General features: G+C 36.7%; 1 protein-coding gene across 1 annotated transcript; it reads left to right on the forward strand.

Annotated features, from left to right (window-relative positions):
• The first annotated feature begins 829 nt into the window (after window positions 1–829).
• usp37 (ubiquitin specific peptidase 37) lies at window positions 830–17,619 on the forward strand. The gene is made up of 24 exons (XM_088931309.1): window positions 830–963; window positions 2,543–2,780; window positions 4,374–4,539; window positions 4,868–4,968; window positions 5,481–5,596; window positions 5,725–5,802; window positions 6,185–6,279; window positions 7,114–7,198; window positions 7,556–7,711; window positions 8,093–8,224; window positions 8,736–8,859; window positions 9,380–9,585; window positions 9,791–9,908; window positions 10,183–10,262; window positions 10,939–11,103; window positions 11,467–11,520; window positions 11,628–11,763; window positions 11,962–12,187; window positions 12,544–12,710; window positions 12,822–12,882; window positions 14,926–15,041; window positions 15,136–15,205; window positions 15,367–15,505; window positions 16,249–17,619. The coding sequence occupies exons 2-24, from the start codon at window positions 2,619–2,621 to the stop codon at window positions 16,328–16,330; spliced, it is 2,835 nt and encodes a 944-aa protein (XP_088787435.1). The 5' UTR covers window positions 830–963; window positions 2,543–2,618; the 3' UTR covers window positions 16,331–17,619.
• The last annotated feature ends 361 nt before the right edge of the window (window positions 17,620–17,980 follow it).

Consider the following 17,980-nt stretch of genomic DNA (forward strand, 5'->3'; position numbering starts at 1 on the left):
GATTATTTAATTATAAGAGCTTCTTTTGACAAATGGTTTGATGAGATGCTTGGATCGATTTGCTATTAACTGCCCAACAATGTAGAGGAGCTGAATGGCTTCCACTCCTTCAAAAGCTTAAGTTTTTAATTAAACCTATAGAGCATACTAAGTTATGTATTTCAGTAGGCTTTATTCCTACACTAAGAATTACCTGTGTTTTCACCCGCTCTGCACTGTTAATTTTGTTGTATGTAATAATAATAAGAAAAAAATGAAATATGTTAGCAGTCTTTTACAAATAGCAATCTTTCAGCCCCGGACCCCCTGTCTAGACCCCAAAACAAACTAGTTTATTGTAATGTATTTATTGTCCCACAGTGCTTTTTAAAATATTAATTATTAACACTAATGTATTTCTAAATTATATTAGGGGTCCTCATGGAGACATACTTCTTTAAAGAGAATTCCCCAGCCAGAAGCAAGAAAACTTTTGAAAACGTTTAGTTTTTCCCTTAAATCACACCACAATATTAAGGGATTATGGGGGTTGCAAAATTATCTATGTGCGCTCAAGTCTATGCTCCATTAAAAGAAAAAAATGTTTCCACATTTTATATAGGTAAGAATATTTATAGTTTTATATATATAGGCAGGTAAGAATATTTATAGGTTTAAAAGTAACCAACCCCTTGACCCCTGTAAACTACAGTACAGGAAGAAAACCAAGGTACTGCGCAGCTTCTCGCCATGCCACTCTGTCGCGCGATACCACAGCGCGTGTTCTCGCGCCGGGTTTCCGTTGTTGATTTTCACGTTCCCGCCATCATCCACACCGGTGGGGCTGCGTTTTGGACCGACTGTCAACGATAACAACATAGTTGCTACCGGAGGCCGGCCACACGGCTATCAGCCCGTAGGAGACGAGAGGGGAGTATACGCAAAATATAGGAAAGCGTGGAAACCGAACGCTTTCTTTTGCACGTAAGACATTATTTGTTGTAATTGCCGGAGTCCTGCGTTCCTCCTCTTCTGGTTATTCAAATTACTGACAGTGGCTGTCATTATCCCGGCCTTTAATGTGATTGCCGGTTTTCGTTATCCCTGCCCACGACGACGTTCCAGAAAACGGAATCTCCCGAAACCTGGGGGCAGTTCCGTTCTAAATAAATGTTGCCGGAGAAAGTGGCGATGTATGGGGTCTGAGAAGATGGGGACTGTCGTGCAAGTCCAGGGCTGTTCGTGTTTTCTTGTAAAAATGCATCGCCTCTTTGAAACCAGCTTTTCACTCTCGTGTCTATTTTTTTTTTTGTCGCCGTTGAATTTCGTGCTGTTTGTTCTCAATCTTGTCGCTGTGATTGCGCTTCACGAACTTCGAGAAAAGTGCCATTTCCCGGACAAAAAAAAAAGTAACACTTGGAAATCTTCGCAGTTCAAAATACAGCGAAGTAGCACGATTTGCGTGCGCATCTGTTTTAATTCAGTATTTGTGATTCCTGATCTGTATTCTGGAATTAATTGTATTCGCTATTGGCCTCTGTGCACGTGTGTCTTTGCAGTCTGTTGTGGGCAGCTCCCCGTGATTTTCTCAGACACTTAACAGCAGAGGACAGTAGTTTGTTGACTGTATTTGAAAGCTGTTTGATTTCTGCAATAGCACGGGTCCCATCTATGGTATCCTCAATTGTTTAAAGATCTGGTGTAGTAAGATACGCTTAGCATACTTTACTGATTGCATTCTTTTGTGTGTTAGATTTTGTTTTGCTAGTCGCAATGGTCTGGTGCTTAGATTCCATGCTGTATCGTTTAAAAGTGATGGTTCTGAAAGAGTGTGAAAATAAGCGCGTCTCACACAAAGATCAGTGGACTTCAGCTTCCCCGTGTTAAGTCAAAAGTGTTTCAATGCACTGTTTTGAATCCGCTTCCCCCGAAAGGTGCGCTGTATCTGTTAAATAATGTTCAACAGTTACTGCATATTCGTAATTACTACGTTTATCCGCAGTGCTTGCAGTTTTGGTGGGATGTGTCATACTCTCCTGCCTCCCAAGACATGAAGTATTTGGACATCAGCACATGTTCTGATAATAGTTATTGAGCAGAGGTTTCGAAAATATTTTAAGCCATCATTGATCAAAACGAAGGCAAAAAAGGCTGCGATTTTATCTGTAGAATTTTCATGTGCCTCAGCTGCATCTTTGGATGTTACCTTGGCGAAGTCCTTCCGTCATGGCAATTAGATTCATCCCAAAACGTTATTATTTTGATTTGTCACTAGTCTGGTGTATTGCTTCATTCTTTGTATAGACTGGAGATACACCACCTGTCATTTTGATCATAACCCCAAGAAATGTTTAGCTATTGGTGTTTTAATACTGAACAGGGACAAGGATGTTGTGAACCAGCTGTTTTTAGGCAATTATGTAATGTTTGTGCTTCCCATGAAAAATGGTGTTTAGATCCATAATGAATTTAAGAGTAAAAAAAAAATACTAGTATGAATTAACACAAGAAAAGTATCTGTCCTCAAAAATGTCTAACTGGAAACCTTCTGTTAAATGTTCAGGTTTTACATTGGGCTGTCCATTGGCCCAGGTGTCACTTGAAGATCCAGTGACCCAGTGTCTGTTGTGCTTCAAGTCATGGCAGCCACTGTGCCAAAACTGTTAGGCAGCGTACGGATCAACAGCCTGCAACTGGGTACCACCAAGTGGAAGGAAGGAAGCTTTGAGATCCACGAAAAGGACAACAAAGTCAACCTCTTTGTGAGGTTCAACAGTGGAGGAGTCCCCAAAATATTTCAGGTACAGTTTACTTGTCTTTCGGATCAAAAGAGCTTCATGTGTTTCACCCTACCTCTGTTAGGAGTGAGGTTGAAGAAAACAGATGGTAAATTTGTACTGTTTTCCTAAATTGTACTGTTTTGCCTGTTCTTTAAGCAATGTTAGCATATGACAGTACTAAACTGTACATATATATGGTTATACAGGACCTTCCAGATTTATCCAAATTCTAGATGAAATAGGAGCAAAATACATCATTTAATGGAAAGCTGTAATACATACTTTAATCTTATTAGCATTGCACAAAGCAAAGTCATATTTGTCATAATCAAGTTCCGGAAGTACAAGGATCACCTTTATTCACATTCCCGTAGTTAGTATTTTTTTAATCCTCCTCTGGCATAGATTACACTGACACCTCCTGCAGTGTGCTGTATAGTTCTGGTACTTCTTATAGAAGATTTCTGAGCACTCCTCCGGGCAGAATTGTTCCAGGTCCTTAAGATGATTGTTTTTTTTGTGTGAACTGCCTTCTATAGTTCAAACCACAAATGTTATATTGGTTTGGTGTCTGGTGATATAGATGGCCAGTTAAGAACATTTACTTTGTGTGCTGTTAACCATTCCTTTGCTGGTTTGGATGTATACTGTTCTCTCAGTGTGTGAGCTTTACCTTTTTTATACCAAACAGACTGCTAATGAGCATGCACAAGTCTTAAGTTTTATTTAATCTTTAACTTTCATTACATCAGACAACATTGAATGTCAGTTGTCTATACTTTGTATCCCAAAGATGCCAGTTTGGGTTGGAGATCTCCAGTTGTCGTCTTTAGATTTCTGAGCCTCCTGAAACACGTTTCAGTATGTAGTGATGGCAAGATATGCTTGTGTCCTCCTCCTAACGGAGTTACCACTGTACCAGTAGCCTTGATGTTCTTAATAATGGGCACAACATTGAAAAGTGATAGATTCAGCTGTATGTTGCTTCTTTCATTGCCATCCCCTGTTTTTAGGAGGTCAATGGATAGTCTTCAGAGAGCTCCACTGAGAGGTGTGTTACATCCTTTATGTTTCAAGGACATGGGGAACCTTCAGAAGTCACTGTATAGTTCTGGTGGCTTTTTGTTTCTAAAAAACACTGGTTTTGTAGATTTTCTGTGTTCTGATTTAATTTAAAACAGTTGTGAATAAACATGACACTCGTATTTTCTAGAATTCAGTTATTTATGATCAATATGACTTTGCTCACTGCAATGCAGTTGTGGTTTCTGTATAACATTTTTAGAACTGTTGTAAGCAAAACACATTATCCAGTCTGTAACTTATTCTGATGTGTGTTGACTTGTGTTCCTTTTCAGTGGGGATAGAAACATCTCTGGAGGGTGTTTAATATCAAAATAAATAGTGTTTAAATGAGTAATAATTAAAAAAGAAAAAGCATTTAGACTAAAACAAGTGGCAAAAATATTTTAAGGTATTTCTACATATTTTTTATGTATAATATTCTGAATTTTATAAAGTGTAGTAGGAAGGACACTTGTACTCGGGGATTGGTGGGAGATGGAATAGACAAATGAATTTTAAAATGGCACTTTTTTTTTTGTTGCAATACAGCTAAACCAGAATGTGAAGACTGTGTCACTGGGGCCTAAACAGAATCAGTGCCGCATCCAGGTGGTGTTGAAGGACTCAAGTAGCCTAATCATTGATAAAGTGCCCTTGTTATTGGCCCAAAAATTCAGGGATTACCTGGAGAAACTGAAGCAGGGAAAACAGACAGGTACAGTACATATCTTCCCTAATAACAATATGTATTGCATATGAGATCTAATTCTGGTTACATTTTGTTTTCATGGGGTAATATAATAAAGAAAGCAAACATGATGAGTTGTGAGGCTTGTATACAATTAACAAGGATATAAAGGATTTCAGGCTTCTTATAAAAAATTATTTGTGGCCTTTGTTTATCATAAAAATGATGACGGCTCCACATCCTACTTCTAACATCACAATAAATGCAGAACAAATTGCCAAAATAGAGTTCTGAAGCTTTAGCTTGGGTATATCTTAAGTTGTGTTTAACTCGAATATTTGTTTTTTAATTCTAGTTTTAAAGCCATCACAGGGAACTGTAAGCTTTGGCAGTATACTTGGAAACCGGTCAATACAGAATGACTCTAGCCAACACCTACCCAGCACAGAAAGACAGGTAGAGATCAAAGACTGCTTTTCATTGAAACATTGGGAGAACAGGCTTGAGTAAAACAAGCCGGAGAAATATAGGCAGAAGTATCTTCTGCTGATGGAGCTCAGCCCTGAGTTGCATTCTACATTTGATCAAAAATATTTTTTTTCCTTGTATTTTGCGAAGATTGGACATACAAGACAAGTTAATTGTTTTTTGTATTTTCTGTTCATATTTTCTTTCCAATCTAAACGCAAAAGTCTACACTGCTAAATTCTTTATTGTCCAATTTCAAGCATTATCTAGAACACGTATTTCCAGGGTACTGAGTGATGGATTTTTTTTGTGCCAGATTTAAGTTGCCCATACTTTAAAAGTAATCTTTGTATGATTGTTGAAAGCGACAGGTTTGTTTCTTTGATACCCTTGTATCTCTAATGTTTATTTTTGCATTTCAAATTTCTAAAGACAGTTTTGAAACAAATGCCAAGGTTCTAAAAAAAGTGAAACGCTGTCTGTTGCCTCTCCTTGGTTAGACACCTCCTAGGCGCGCGAGTTTGGAGAACAGAGAAGAGAACAGCGTCCGGAAACCCCTGGGCAGCCCAAGCCGGGTGGCCGCTACACCAGTTCGGAGTGGACATTTGGAAAGCAGGTACAGGCCATTCAGATTGAGAGATCCCACATTCGTGGTAAAGATATAATCGGAACAGTTCAGGCAACCCTTTCACTGCCTGGCTGCTCTGACGTGCCCCTGCTCACAATGCTTCCCTCTGTTTCCAGAAGTGAGAAGAGGAAGAGGCTGCTGACTCCTGAGAGCGACCTGAATGAGGACTACCCCAAAGAAAATGACTCGTCCAGGTCTGAGTTTCTTTGGTTCGTCCTCGTTTCAGAGGTGGTGCATTTGTGGATTAAACTGAGTGATCTTGTGTCTATGCCATACGATTAACTGTCTGCCTAAAATTTAATATCCTAGACGAACATTGTGTTTGTTGAAAAGAGTTGTTATTCCCAGTGTTTGTCTGGAAGTAGCTGTAAAGGCATGATGCGCGAGTGAGTTGGGACTGTAGACTCCATTTCTGTTGCTGGAATGACATTTAGTTGAATTGCTACAATAAAGGTAAATAGGAAATGCCTAGAAAGTGCTTCTTTCATTGAGGATTTTATTAAGCATATTTCAGTGGAAGTGGTCATTTGTTTATCAGAATTAATTTTACTTACATGAAGTATTTCTTTCTTTTAGCAATAACAAGGCAACTTCAGATCCTGCTCGCAAATTTCTGATGAGCTGCAAAGAGAAGCTCAGTCAAAAGCAGACTGAGGAGAACAGAAACTCAGGTATGGGTTTTTCACTTACTGGCTTATCATTACTTATTACGTGATAGTAACTTTCTAAATAAAAAAAACAATTAGGTTTTGTCCCACATTTAGTGTTTAGTATATGAAATAACTGAAGTGCTTCACACAAGATTTTCTTCTTTGAACGGTTGATTTATGCACTTGGTGTTTAGGTACTTAAACAATTTGACAAGTCACCAGCTCCTCAGCTGTGTGCAGGAAGCTGAGCTCTGATTGGAGGAAAGGTGCATCTCAAGCCTGCAATTGCCCAGGAAGCCACATGGCTCACTGTGTTGCCAGTAACCAAGAGTTGCCAATTAATCCCATCCTACCCTGGCTCGTGCTCAGCCAGTTCTGTGCCACCACTTGGGGAATACGCGTCAAAATCACGAGTGACCATGACATGACCCAGGCTTGCTGTAATACTATCGTTGAGAACAGAATGTGTTTTGTGCTCTGGAACAATTAGATAAAAGAATTTCTGCCATCCTGTATTTTAGGAGAAGGAAAAGTTAGGCAAAGTGCAGACCAGAAAGTTTCTATAATATACAAAAGTTTCTTAATATACATCCTGTCTCTCAAGATAACGCTGCGCTAGCTAACGATGGGCACATTTTCCATGTCATAGTTTGTTAATTGTGTTAGCAGTAAATTATGGACCAAGGCATTCTGCTGAGACACCTACAATTAAACATTTGGTTAAACTTTGTATCGGTCATAACCTGTTGCCTGGCTGAGGTCAAGGTTATGCCTAGAATACCTATATTTAATGAATTTCAAATGCTGCAGAGTATTATACCACTCTTTCATGTTTCTCTTTTTTGTTCTTTGAAGGTCCTGCACCACTACAGCCTTCGTCTTTCTACAGTAGCAGATCTGTGACTAAAGACTACTCGCAGGGAAATCCTTTCCTAGACAGGTAAATTTAAAGAAAGAGATTTCTATTTAATGTAGAAATAATATTTGTGTATGTGAAGAACTGATAAACGTAATATATTTGGAACTTCCTGACATCAGAATTGTTAACAAGTTAAGATGTCAGTAAGATGCAGACCTTTCTTACTGCACCAGGATTGTTGCAGTCAGAGGTCATTCTTAGACATCTTGGTCCATTCTTTTGAAATATAAAGGTATCAAACTTGCTGGCAAGAGTCTGTAGTTACTGGTGCAGCCCTGCACTTCTGGCGCTTTGCTAGTCTGAGATACATTCATCCTGTTAAGCTTTGTAAGGTAGTTCACAGAATAAAGTATATTTAATTGTCTGTTTTTCACATAGACCAAGCAGTACAAGTCAGTCACCTTCATCAAAAAGGAGCCTGTTATTTCCCAGTCACTCAACTCCCTTGAAAAAAGTTCGGCCCAGTCAGGATTATACAGGTTGGAACAAGCCAAGGCTGTCTTTTCTCACCCAGACCCAGCCTCAATTACAGGGGTAAGGAAATGAATTGATAACCTATGTCTGTATTTTGAGTACAAAACATCATATGAACAGCCAAATTCTCTGCTTGGTTTGTCATCAGTAAAATTCAGAAAAAAATCATGGTTTTCTAAGACAGAAACCTGGTTTGCAGTGTTTTTAAACATGTAGGATGTAGGATAGTGGTGAGTATTGTCAGTTTATTTGAATGTTTTCTGTATGGCTTTTATTTGGTTCCACAACAAATGTTTAAAAATAAAACATAACTGATGCAATATATGATCTCATTTGAGACTGTCAAGCAAAGGAAGAACAGAAGTAGATACATTGTTCATTTTTGTGTGATGTTCAGTGGTTTTCCTTGATTGATAAGGTTTCAACTTTCATGCTTTTTAGTTTCTCCAACTTGGGAAATACTTGTTACATGAATGCTATACTACAGTCCCTCTTCAGTCTGCAGTCGTTCTCCAATGACCTGCTAAAGCAGGGAATTCCATGGAAAAAAGTTCCCATTAATGCACTTCTGAGGTACAGTATTAACAAACACACGGAATTCCAGCACAACAAAAGTTCAGATACAGCTAAACTACTTTAAAAGTTATTCTATGCTTTCCATAGGTTGCAAACTTTGGAAAACTCTTTAAATGACTAATTCTGAATTCTGATTTTTTTTTTCAATTTGTGCCATTAATGTATTTTTGTTGACCTTGTGCTGAGCTTAAAAACACATTTGTATTTTACTAATGCTGATTTTTAATGAGGCCATATATATTTCTTGTATTTCAGTTTTGTCTGAAAGAAAGCGTAAACTTGAATAAAGATTTTATATTTGAGTTCCTTTTATACAATATAAAATACTTTAATTCCTGTTCTCTTTAAAATTATTCTAGGATTCATACATTTTGCTGTGTGGTTTAATTTTTTTCCGATAGAATTGGTTGGTCTTGTGTCTGACAAAGCCACTTGTGTTGTTTAGTGTCATGAATTGTACTATCAATCATTATTTAATTCCACGTTTGTTTTGCCTTGCTTCTGGAAGGCGTTTTGCTCATCTGCTGGCAAAGAAAGACATTTGTAGTCCTGAGGTTAAGAAGGATCTGCTGAAGAAAGTTAAGAGTTCCATCTCTACCACTGCAGAACGGTTCTCTGGATACATGCAAAATGTGAGAATGAAAACTATTACATGTGTTTGTTTCTCTTTATTTCTAAAGATTTTATTTGTATTTCTGTTAATGACAGGAAACTAATTACTGAAACAGATTCAGCAAAGTTGATATTTTTTCAGCAATAAGACTGTATTTATTTTAATGCACATGTTCCTCTAGCAAATAAGACTAAGCTTCCATGAATTAAGGAACCATTGGTGATATACTGTTTTTTACCTGGTTCACTGCATCATGTGCTGCCCTACCAACACCATGGGTTTAATGTTCTAATAGTCTGTGGGGTGGAAAAAACTGTTTCTGTTACATGTATTGTTTAAGCTGTATTTATTGATTAATTCAACTTTTCCAGTTAGATGCTGTGGAATATTTGATATGACTGGGAGCAGTAGAAAAATAGCTAGATTAATTTTGTATATGTATTAGACATAGCCTCTATTGAGGATGTAGTCAGGTCTGTAGTGATTGTTCTAATGAAAGTTAGACTGCTTAAACATAAAGACGGATCATTTCTGCACAGGATGCCCATGAATTTCTCAGTCAGTGCCTAGACCAGCTCAAAGAGGATGTGGAAAAAGTTAACAAAACCTGGAAAAATGAGCCTCAGTCTTGGGAGGACCCCCAGGGAGCAAGGCCAGGAGAAGAAGCAACATCTTCACGAATTTACACCTGTCCAGTTGTGGTTAATATGGAGTTTGAAGTGCAGCACACTATCACTTGTAAAGGGTGAGCAGAGTTATAAAATTGAGTATTCACTTTGAAGGACTGGGTTAAAGATGTATGATCTTTGAAACCCTTTTTTTTAGTTTGCAAGACCAGTAGATATTTTTTTTCAGTTCATGCCATTAATGCATTTTTGTTGACCTTGTGCTGACCTCTAAAAACAATTTGTATTTTACTAATGCTGATTTTTTTACTGTTTTTGTTTTAGTTGTGGAGAGATTGTCACAAAACGGGAGCAGTTTAATGACCTGTCTATTGACTTGCCAAGGAGAAAGAAAACGCTTCCTTTGCGGTCCATTCAGGACTCCTTAGATCTCTTCTTCAGGGTTGGTGCTCTCAAAGATATCTGGGCTGTAAATCAATAAAAAATGTGACGCATACTTGATTACAGTCAAATCTTACAACACTACCTTATGCTTCATACAATATATCTGTACCTGGAAAGGCACTTAAAGATTTTAGTATCATGTTATGTGGAACAATACTGAAATCTCTGCCATTCATATAATAATGACAATGTACATTTTATTTAAACAAGTGGTGTTAAAATGGGTAAATCTGCATTTTTAAAACTGTTGTGTATTCTTTGCTTTTATCTAGGTGGAGGAGATAGAATATTCCTGTGAGAAATGCAGCGGGAAATCTGCAACAGTTATGCATAAATTTAGCAAACTGCCCAGGTAGGTTCTGTGCATCTAAAAAACATATTACATTTTACAGAGCTCTATTTGTGGAGCCTTCATATGCTGGGAAGGGTAGTGTTTATTTGATTCTTACTCCTGTTTTAGATGGATACTTCAGTGGCCTTGGGTAAAAGCTTGGGTAAAACAGCTGTTTGGCACCCGTGCCCTGTCTAGAAGTTTCCTATTTGTCTGGATGCCTTTTACTTCACTTTTTATGGTTCTTTTGCTATTTTATTTTAGCCTCCATAGGATATTGGACTCTTTTTCATCTCTCCCTTGGCCTTTCTAATATCTTTTTTGCTATCGGTTGTTGAGCCAAATGATTAGATGTACATCAAATAGAAGGCAAGAACTGCTGCAGGCAATAAAAATGTCAGTTTTATGTTAGATGGTGTATTTTGTTCAGGAGACACTTGCTTAGAATGGTTTGTGAAGTACCAATGTGTTTGTAGTATGGGATCTGTAAACTCTTCTCTATAAAGCTGACTAATACCAAAGTTACATTTTACATTTACTTTTAACATTTTCATAAGTTGTTTGTGATCATTGTTATTATATTATCCCGAGTAAGGAGAGGGAAGAGGAGGAAGATATTGAGAAAAATATATTTTGAAAGAAGATGAAATCGCAGTCTGCTAAAGGTTGGATAACAGTTCTTTATGTCCCTTTACAGGGTGTTGATCCTTCATTTAAAAAGATACAGTTACAATGCTCAACTGTCACTCAACAGCAAGCTGGGTCAGCAGGTCTTGATCCCCAAATACCTCACTTTGCTCTCACATTGCACTGATTCTACACGACCGCCCTTAAGTCTTGGCTGGAACGCAAATTCAGCAGCGTAAGTCATGAAAATGTATTATTAATATTAATCATCATGTTACTGTTACTATTAATATTTCTTTTTTGAGACTAAAGTTTAAAATGGTGTAGTATATTTTAAAATGCTTAAAAGATGTATTTGACCAATAGCTGCAGTTCCAGTTTAAGACATTAATTTGTTTCATTAATGGATGGAAGATTTGTCCATTTGTTATAGTATTATTTTATAGGGGCAGTGAAATAATATTTCACACCAAATTTATTATTATTAAAGGATTTTTACAATACTCCAATTTATTTTTTTTAATCTTTGTCACTCAAACTGCGGACAACTCAAATCTTGCTGTGTTATCTAATCTAATGCATTCTAATGTTTATCCAGGTCTCGGACACTAAAGGCTTCTCAGTCTGTAAACTCAACTATACCAGCATTACGGTAAATATTCAAAAGCTTATAGAGAAGCTAATTATGTTTTGATATGCTGCAGATTGTTTGGTGCCTTTTGCTTGTCAACAGTCTTAAGTTAACAACCTCTTTTGCAGGAAAGGTTCCCTTAAACCAGGCAGTTCTACTATGACTATCTTGGATTCTGACAGTGAAGAGGAGTTAACCAGGAAAATTGTCAGTCGCAGTCGCAGGCTGAGTGAGTCTCCTCAGGAAGAAGATAGGACAGAGAAGGTGAGGTGTTGCTTGAACTTAAAATGCTTATAATACATACTATAGCATACATAGGAACAGCATTACATTAAGAACCCTTATAAAAATAGTGACCAAATTTGAGCTTACCATTTTCTGCACAAAACAGTGGCCACACTATTTAATTTTTTTTAATTTCAAAATGAAAAATATTTCGTGGGTTTCTATACATTGTCATAGCTCACGCGGAGACCCCAGATGGAGCATCCTCTGCCTGGCTATGACGGGATGAATGATGAGGAAATGTTAGCAGCTGTGCTGGAGATGAGCCGTCAAGAAAATATGCGTTCGGGATCCCCTGAAGATGAGCCAACTAGCAGCCCCGATACAGGCTTTGGGGAGGGTGATGGGCAGGACCTGGCGCAGCACACCGATCTATTTGACTCTGATAGACCTGCATCTTCGGGTAATGTTTCCTAAAGCATTAGACGTACTAGATCCAGCTTTTTTAACAACCATCAATTGGCCGTTACAGGAGCCATTTGAATTTTTTCAAGGCTGACTTTCTAAGTGACCTTGAATACTGAATTATGATATATTGTGATGCTATTGTTGAATTTTTGAAGTATATTTTTTACAGTGTAGTAAACAGAATTTGTGTTAAACTTTGACCTCTAAGTTAGGTTAGAGTGTATATTAAGCTATATTACTAAAATTATTTTTATTTCCATTTAATAAATGTAGCGCATCGTGTGCCATATAAGTTCAGCAGTCATTTTGTATGATTGATCTGTTGCAAAGGCTGTTTCCTTTCATGCACAGATGTCTTAGATTCTTTGGATCTGACAAAGGACCTAGATGAGAACAAGGAGAATCAGACCCCTGAGGAAGCTCAAGGAGAGTTGGACTGGGTGCAGCAGTATAGTCTGGATCAGGAGCGGGAGGAGCAGGAGCTGCAGCAGGCTCTGGCTCAGAGCTTGCAAGAACACGTATGTGGGCTTTTAAATACATGATCTCTGCTTTTAAAAGGGATTTTATGAGTTAATTCTTTCTCATGCCTGCTCAAAATGACGTGGAACATTTTTTGCGCATCTTGGCAGGAAGCTCGGGAAATGAAAGAGGATGATGACCTTAAAAGAGCTACTGAGCTGAGTCTGCAAGGTAGGAAAGGATGAAAGCTATAAACCTTTTCTTCTGCCAGGAACGTTAAGAAGCTGTTTCCCATTCAGCCTGTAATTATTAGTACAATGCTGACCATTTTAGTGTATAGTACATAGTAAGGGCACGATTGCCATTTCCCACACCATGCAATTTTACTCAGGTATTCTGGATATCCATTATGAAGCATGACAGATGGCAAAACACTTTTTTGGGTTCAAACGAAACTGCGTGTGGGGGACAGAGTAAGAAAAGGTCAAACTCAAATCATATGTGTTGTAAAAGCTACGTTGCACCGATGGTCATTTTCTTAACATAATCTCCAAAAGAAATAAAACAGCACTTAGCTAAAGATTGTGAATTAGCTTTTGTTTTCTTGTTTCTGCTGGATTGTCAGGTGAGTGCATGTCTCTGCAGAGGTCTGCACAGTTTTAAAGCAAGCATAGGATGGCTGTGGTGCTTTAAGAGGCAGCCATTAGGCAGGTTTCTATATGTGATTAAATAAAGCCTGCTGATCATGATAAATGTATTATTGCATGTTTTTATAAATGGAAAAATAGTTCATGCATAGCTCTTATATGCATAATAATGTACCCACTGGTACTTTAACCTTGTGACGTTATGATGTTATGAATTACTATAAAAACTTGTTTTCTTGAAATTTAATGTATATTTTCACTGTACACAAAATAGTGTGTAACACTCAGTTTTTAAGATAAAGGATTAGTTCATTTGAATTAAACCGCCATAATTATCTAAAATGTGTGAGCTTTAAAGTGTTCTTGACTTACAGTGCCATGGTGCAGCAGGATTGCAGGAAGTTAAAATATACCTCTCCCTCCTATGACATTATTAAATTATTTGTTTTTTGGATTAAGGACAATTTAAAGATTACTGCTGAAAAATAAATAAATTATTGGTTGGTTACCACTTTTAAAAAATCTCAGTAAATTCAGTGTTTCGTATCACCAGGACTCAGCAATTGATTACTCACAAGTTAGGAAGAAGACAATCTTTGCAAGATGTTCTGCATAAGGAACATAAGGAGCGACATACTATAATATTTAAGAAGAAACTGTCCTCTCTTGTGGAAACAGGTCCCATTACGCTGTTGGAATTTCAATGATATGCAATTTCCTTCATAACAAGGGTTTACCCTGAGCATACCAGCAATATCAGCATCTTTTAAACAGCTTTTCTCCTCTCCTAGAAATATTCTCAAAGAAAAGACCAAGCTTAAGCTCAGACCATGTACAGTAGACATGCTGGGCTTTATGTACTGCAAATTATGATTATTGTAAAAGGGCTCCTTTGTACTTTGTACATTTGTACTGTGAAGGCTTTAGGAGTGTGTCTTTTGTGTCTGGAACAATGTTAAAGAAATGTGCTTTCAGTTTCTTATTAATTGTAGCTACAGCACCAACATGTGTAATGAAGAATATTTGAGTCGATGCCTTATTTCCGTTCCAGGACTCCAAAACCATTTTGTCAATAAAATGTGTAGTGTTCTGATTATTCAGATATAATTGAATATTTCTATTGAATGTTTGAATACACTTAAATATTTTATAGATGCAGGCCTATTAGACTAATTGCAGAAACTTTATACTTGAAGTACATTTTGAAAAGTAACAATTATTACTTATAAAAATATGAAATTATCATGCGTATGAATGTCCTTGGATGCCTTTATTTGTAGTTCACTGTTAAAGAAAAAGCAAACTTTATACTGGTTGAGCAGATTTCTAATATTCAGCACCCTGTAAACTGTCAAAATTTTCTTCTTCACAGTTAAGCTGTTTGTGTGATTCATGAGAGCACAATATGTACTAGTTTGCATTACCTATTATAATGTAAAATAAAACCCTTCTAATTTTGTACAAACATGTTGTAACTGGGTAGCACTGTATTATTGTCTTATAAAACATTGTTTTTTACATAATACTGAGTGGACACTGAAACCTTACTTGCTAAAGTTGACTGCTTTTCAATAGGCGATTTACATATTTATCCTTCCATTTCACTCTGATCTGTCTTATTTTTCAGAATTCAACAATTCTTTACCAGAATGCCTGTGCTCTGATGAGGATTCTGGAAATGAGGATGTCTTGGATATGGAGTATAGCGAAACTGAAGCTGAGGACCTGAAGAGAAATGCTGAGGTGAGGGTTGTATATGACTTTTCTTACAAGGAACCATGTACTGACTTATTATTGGTATCGATACCATTAATTAATGCTGTGTATCTTTTTACAGAGTGGTGAGCTCCCCCATTCTTTCAGACTTGTCAGTGTGGTCAGTCATATTGGCAGCAGTTCATCATCAGGTAAAGAATACTTGAATAAACAGTGGAATTTTTAATTTCATTTTACATAATGTAGTTGTTTAAGATTGCCGTGTCACACTTGTACAACTGGAAATTAAGGATGCACCATGAACTAAGTTGTAACAAACTCAATGCACAATGTCTCGCTTCCCTCTCCTTAGGGCACTACATCAGTGATGTTTATGACATTAAGAAGCAGTGCTGGCTGACTTACAATGACCTTGATGTCTCTCGGACACAAGAGACTGCAGTGCAGAGAGACCGAGATAGAAGTGGATACATATTCTTCTACATGCACAAGTAAGATCATGTATTCCTTTTAGCTTTAGGGGTACTACTGCTATAAAAATATCCGCTTCATGTTTTGTGTGATTTACTGTAGGTTAATTAAGTTTTTTATATATAAAGCTTATGTTAAATATAGTTGTAATATTGTTGTTGTAATAGGTATGTAGGTTCAGTGTGAGACTGTTTTATCCTTTATAGAATCTGAATGTTATTGATTTGGTTTTCTCTACCATCCTGAAAAATAAGATTAAACACAAACAATTTACATGTAACAATAGTCTTACAATGTATATTTTATGATTCAGTTTCCTATTTGTTTCTGTTTTACACATCATAATAGATCAAACTAGCTTGTACTAGAACAAGCTCGTAATTCCATACTTTGTCAAAGGCAAGGAGTAGTGATTTCCTTCAACAGTGTTCCACAACTGTACATTTCTCCATAAACCTTCTTAAAAAAACTGCAACTTAATCATAGTTCATAATCACCATTGAAACAATTTGTAAAAAGTTATTATATATAAGATTTGTATTATATAGTTCTCACAGATTGTAAGTTATATACATCCTAAAGCTAATTTTTTTATATTAATTTAAAGTTTGGTTAATACCAAATAAAACTACTTATGCTGCTGTACAAAGTTGCAAAAAGAAACCTAATTGTTGATGTACCTTGCTACAGTAGGACCATTCAAATCTCACTTGTACTTATTTCTTAAGACCTTTTACAAAATAAAATAAATATCTTATTGCAGGGATATATTTGAGGAGCTTGTGGAAGCTGAGAAGTCCAATGGGAATAATGAAATGGGAAGGTCTGTCCTGCAGCCCCTCTGAGAAGCCAACGGTGAATTTGATAAACCCTTTAATACCAAAGGGGATGGAGTTATTTAATAATGAGAAAAGCAGAAAAACTTTCCAGTACTACTGACCACCATCCAACTTCCCTCTCTGAAGCACTTTTAAAAAAAAATGACACTTGCCAACATTACCGCAGCAAGATTACTTTCAGTGCTGTGAAATCGTTGCTTACAGTTTGTCATGGACCGTCAAGGAAGCAACTATAACACAGTGTATTTTTGAAGTGTTTCTGTGATCTATCCTGGATTACCTCACCTGTGTTTAATAATGGGGTACTGCTAGGATTATGGAAGTGGTAAAGGTTTTGATCGTTGCATAAGGTTAATGAAATATCCCAGGTTTTCACTACTTAAACCTTATTACCACTGATAGATACTATGCTACTGTTTCCTCTATCTGAAAAGTACTATTAAAACAAGATTTATAATTATTCATGTTTATTGGGAGAAAAGTGTTCGCTCTCCATCTTTTTTTTGTCTGAAATCGTATATTCATACAGTTACAAGAAAGTGGTGCAATATTTTTGGTAGTTAACTTGTCAATGTGCTTAAGCTTTTAAGTTGGTCACCTTAGTGCGGGTTTCATTAAACTTTAGGGCTTGCTTTTGCCTTCTCTTTGTGTGCAGTTTGTTGTTTTTCTTCATTTAAATTTTAATGACTAGTTTTAAAGTCTATAACAAGCGAACTCTTGATGAGATGGCTTGTCTACTTTTGGAAAGTAGACTGTTGTAAGCATTAGCCTTTTCTTTGGATGTCCTCAGCAAATCTGTAATTGAGCTCCTAAAGGCAGTAGATTCCTGCAGAGCTTTATTTTGTGAAAGTTGCACAAACAATCTGGTTAGAATGTATTTGTTGAAAATAAAACAAGAGTCACTGTAAGTCAAACGTGTGTAAGTAATCCGTAATTGTTAAAGAGGCGTAAATTTCTTTTAAGTATTCAAGCTGAACTATTTATTTTAGTTCATATTTTGATCACTAGAGTATTGCAGTTCAGTCTTGTCCTAACCAATATTTTTATTTTTATCAAATGTGACCAGTACTCGTATTCAGGGTTCATCTGGAAAGATATATTCATGTCATCACTGTTTTTTTTCCTAACCAATGCCTTCATAAAGCTGAGTAAATGAAGAAATGTCATGGTAAAAAGTTTGAGTGGTATGATCTGCAGTACAGCTCTTTGGTTTAGAGAACTTGCATACACCAAGCTTCCAGTATTTGACTTTCCCTAATGCATTTTAAAATAAAATAACTTGTATACTGTACCACAACAGTGTTTGAATCTTCACTTATTTTTTTCTTAATATTTATAAACATGTTTAGCAGCCTGTATTACACTCTTTAGACATGTGGAAGGAAAGTATATCAATAGTTTTGGTTGGTGGAAAGTGGAGTTTCCATTGTTGACATTGTGGCACATTGTTGATCTAATACAGTCATAAGTATGCATTCAGGGTTGTACATCTTCTTGATTATATCTATGCTTTAATTGGCCATATTCCATTGTTACTCAGAGGGTGATACTATAAAATGAATATTATAATATAAAAAGAATATTCTAAGCCACACACCTGCAAAAAAGAAAATGTTAAATGGTGTTGTTGTGTTAAAAGTGACAATGGTATAAAAG

Source organism: Atractosteus spatula, chromosome 13 (assembly GCF_055471065.1).
Source record: "Atractosteus spatula isolate fAtrSpa1 chromosome 13, fAtrSpa1.hap1, whole genome shotgun sequence".
Lineage (NCBI taxonomy): Eukaryota > Metazoa > Chordata > Actinopteri > Semionotiformes > Lepisosteidae > Atractosteus > Atractosteus spatula.

Coding starts and splice junctions, on each gene's coding strand:
- usp37 (XM_088931309.1), top strand. CDS start 2,619: ATGGCAGCCACTGTGCCAAAACTGTTAGGCAGCGTACGGATCAACAGC. Junction 4,540..4,867: donor GAAGCAGGGAAAACAGACAG/GTACAGTACATA, acceptor TTTTAATTCTAG/TTTTAAAGCCATCACAGGGA. Junction 7,199..7,555: donor GGAAATCCTTTCCTAGACAG/GTAAATTTAAAG, acceptor TTTTTCACATAG/ACCAAGCAGTACAAGTCAGT.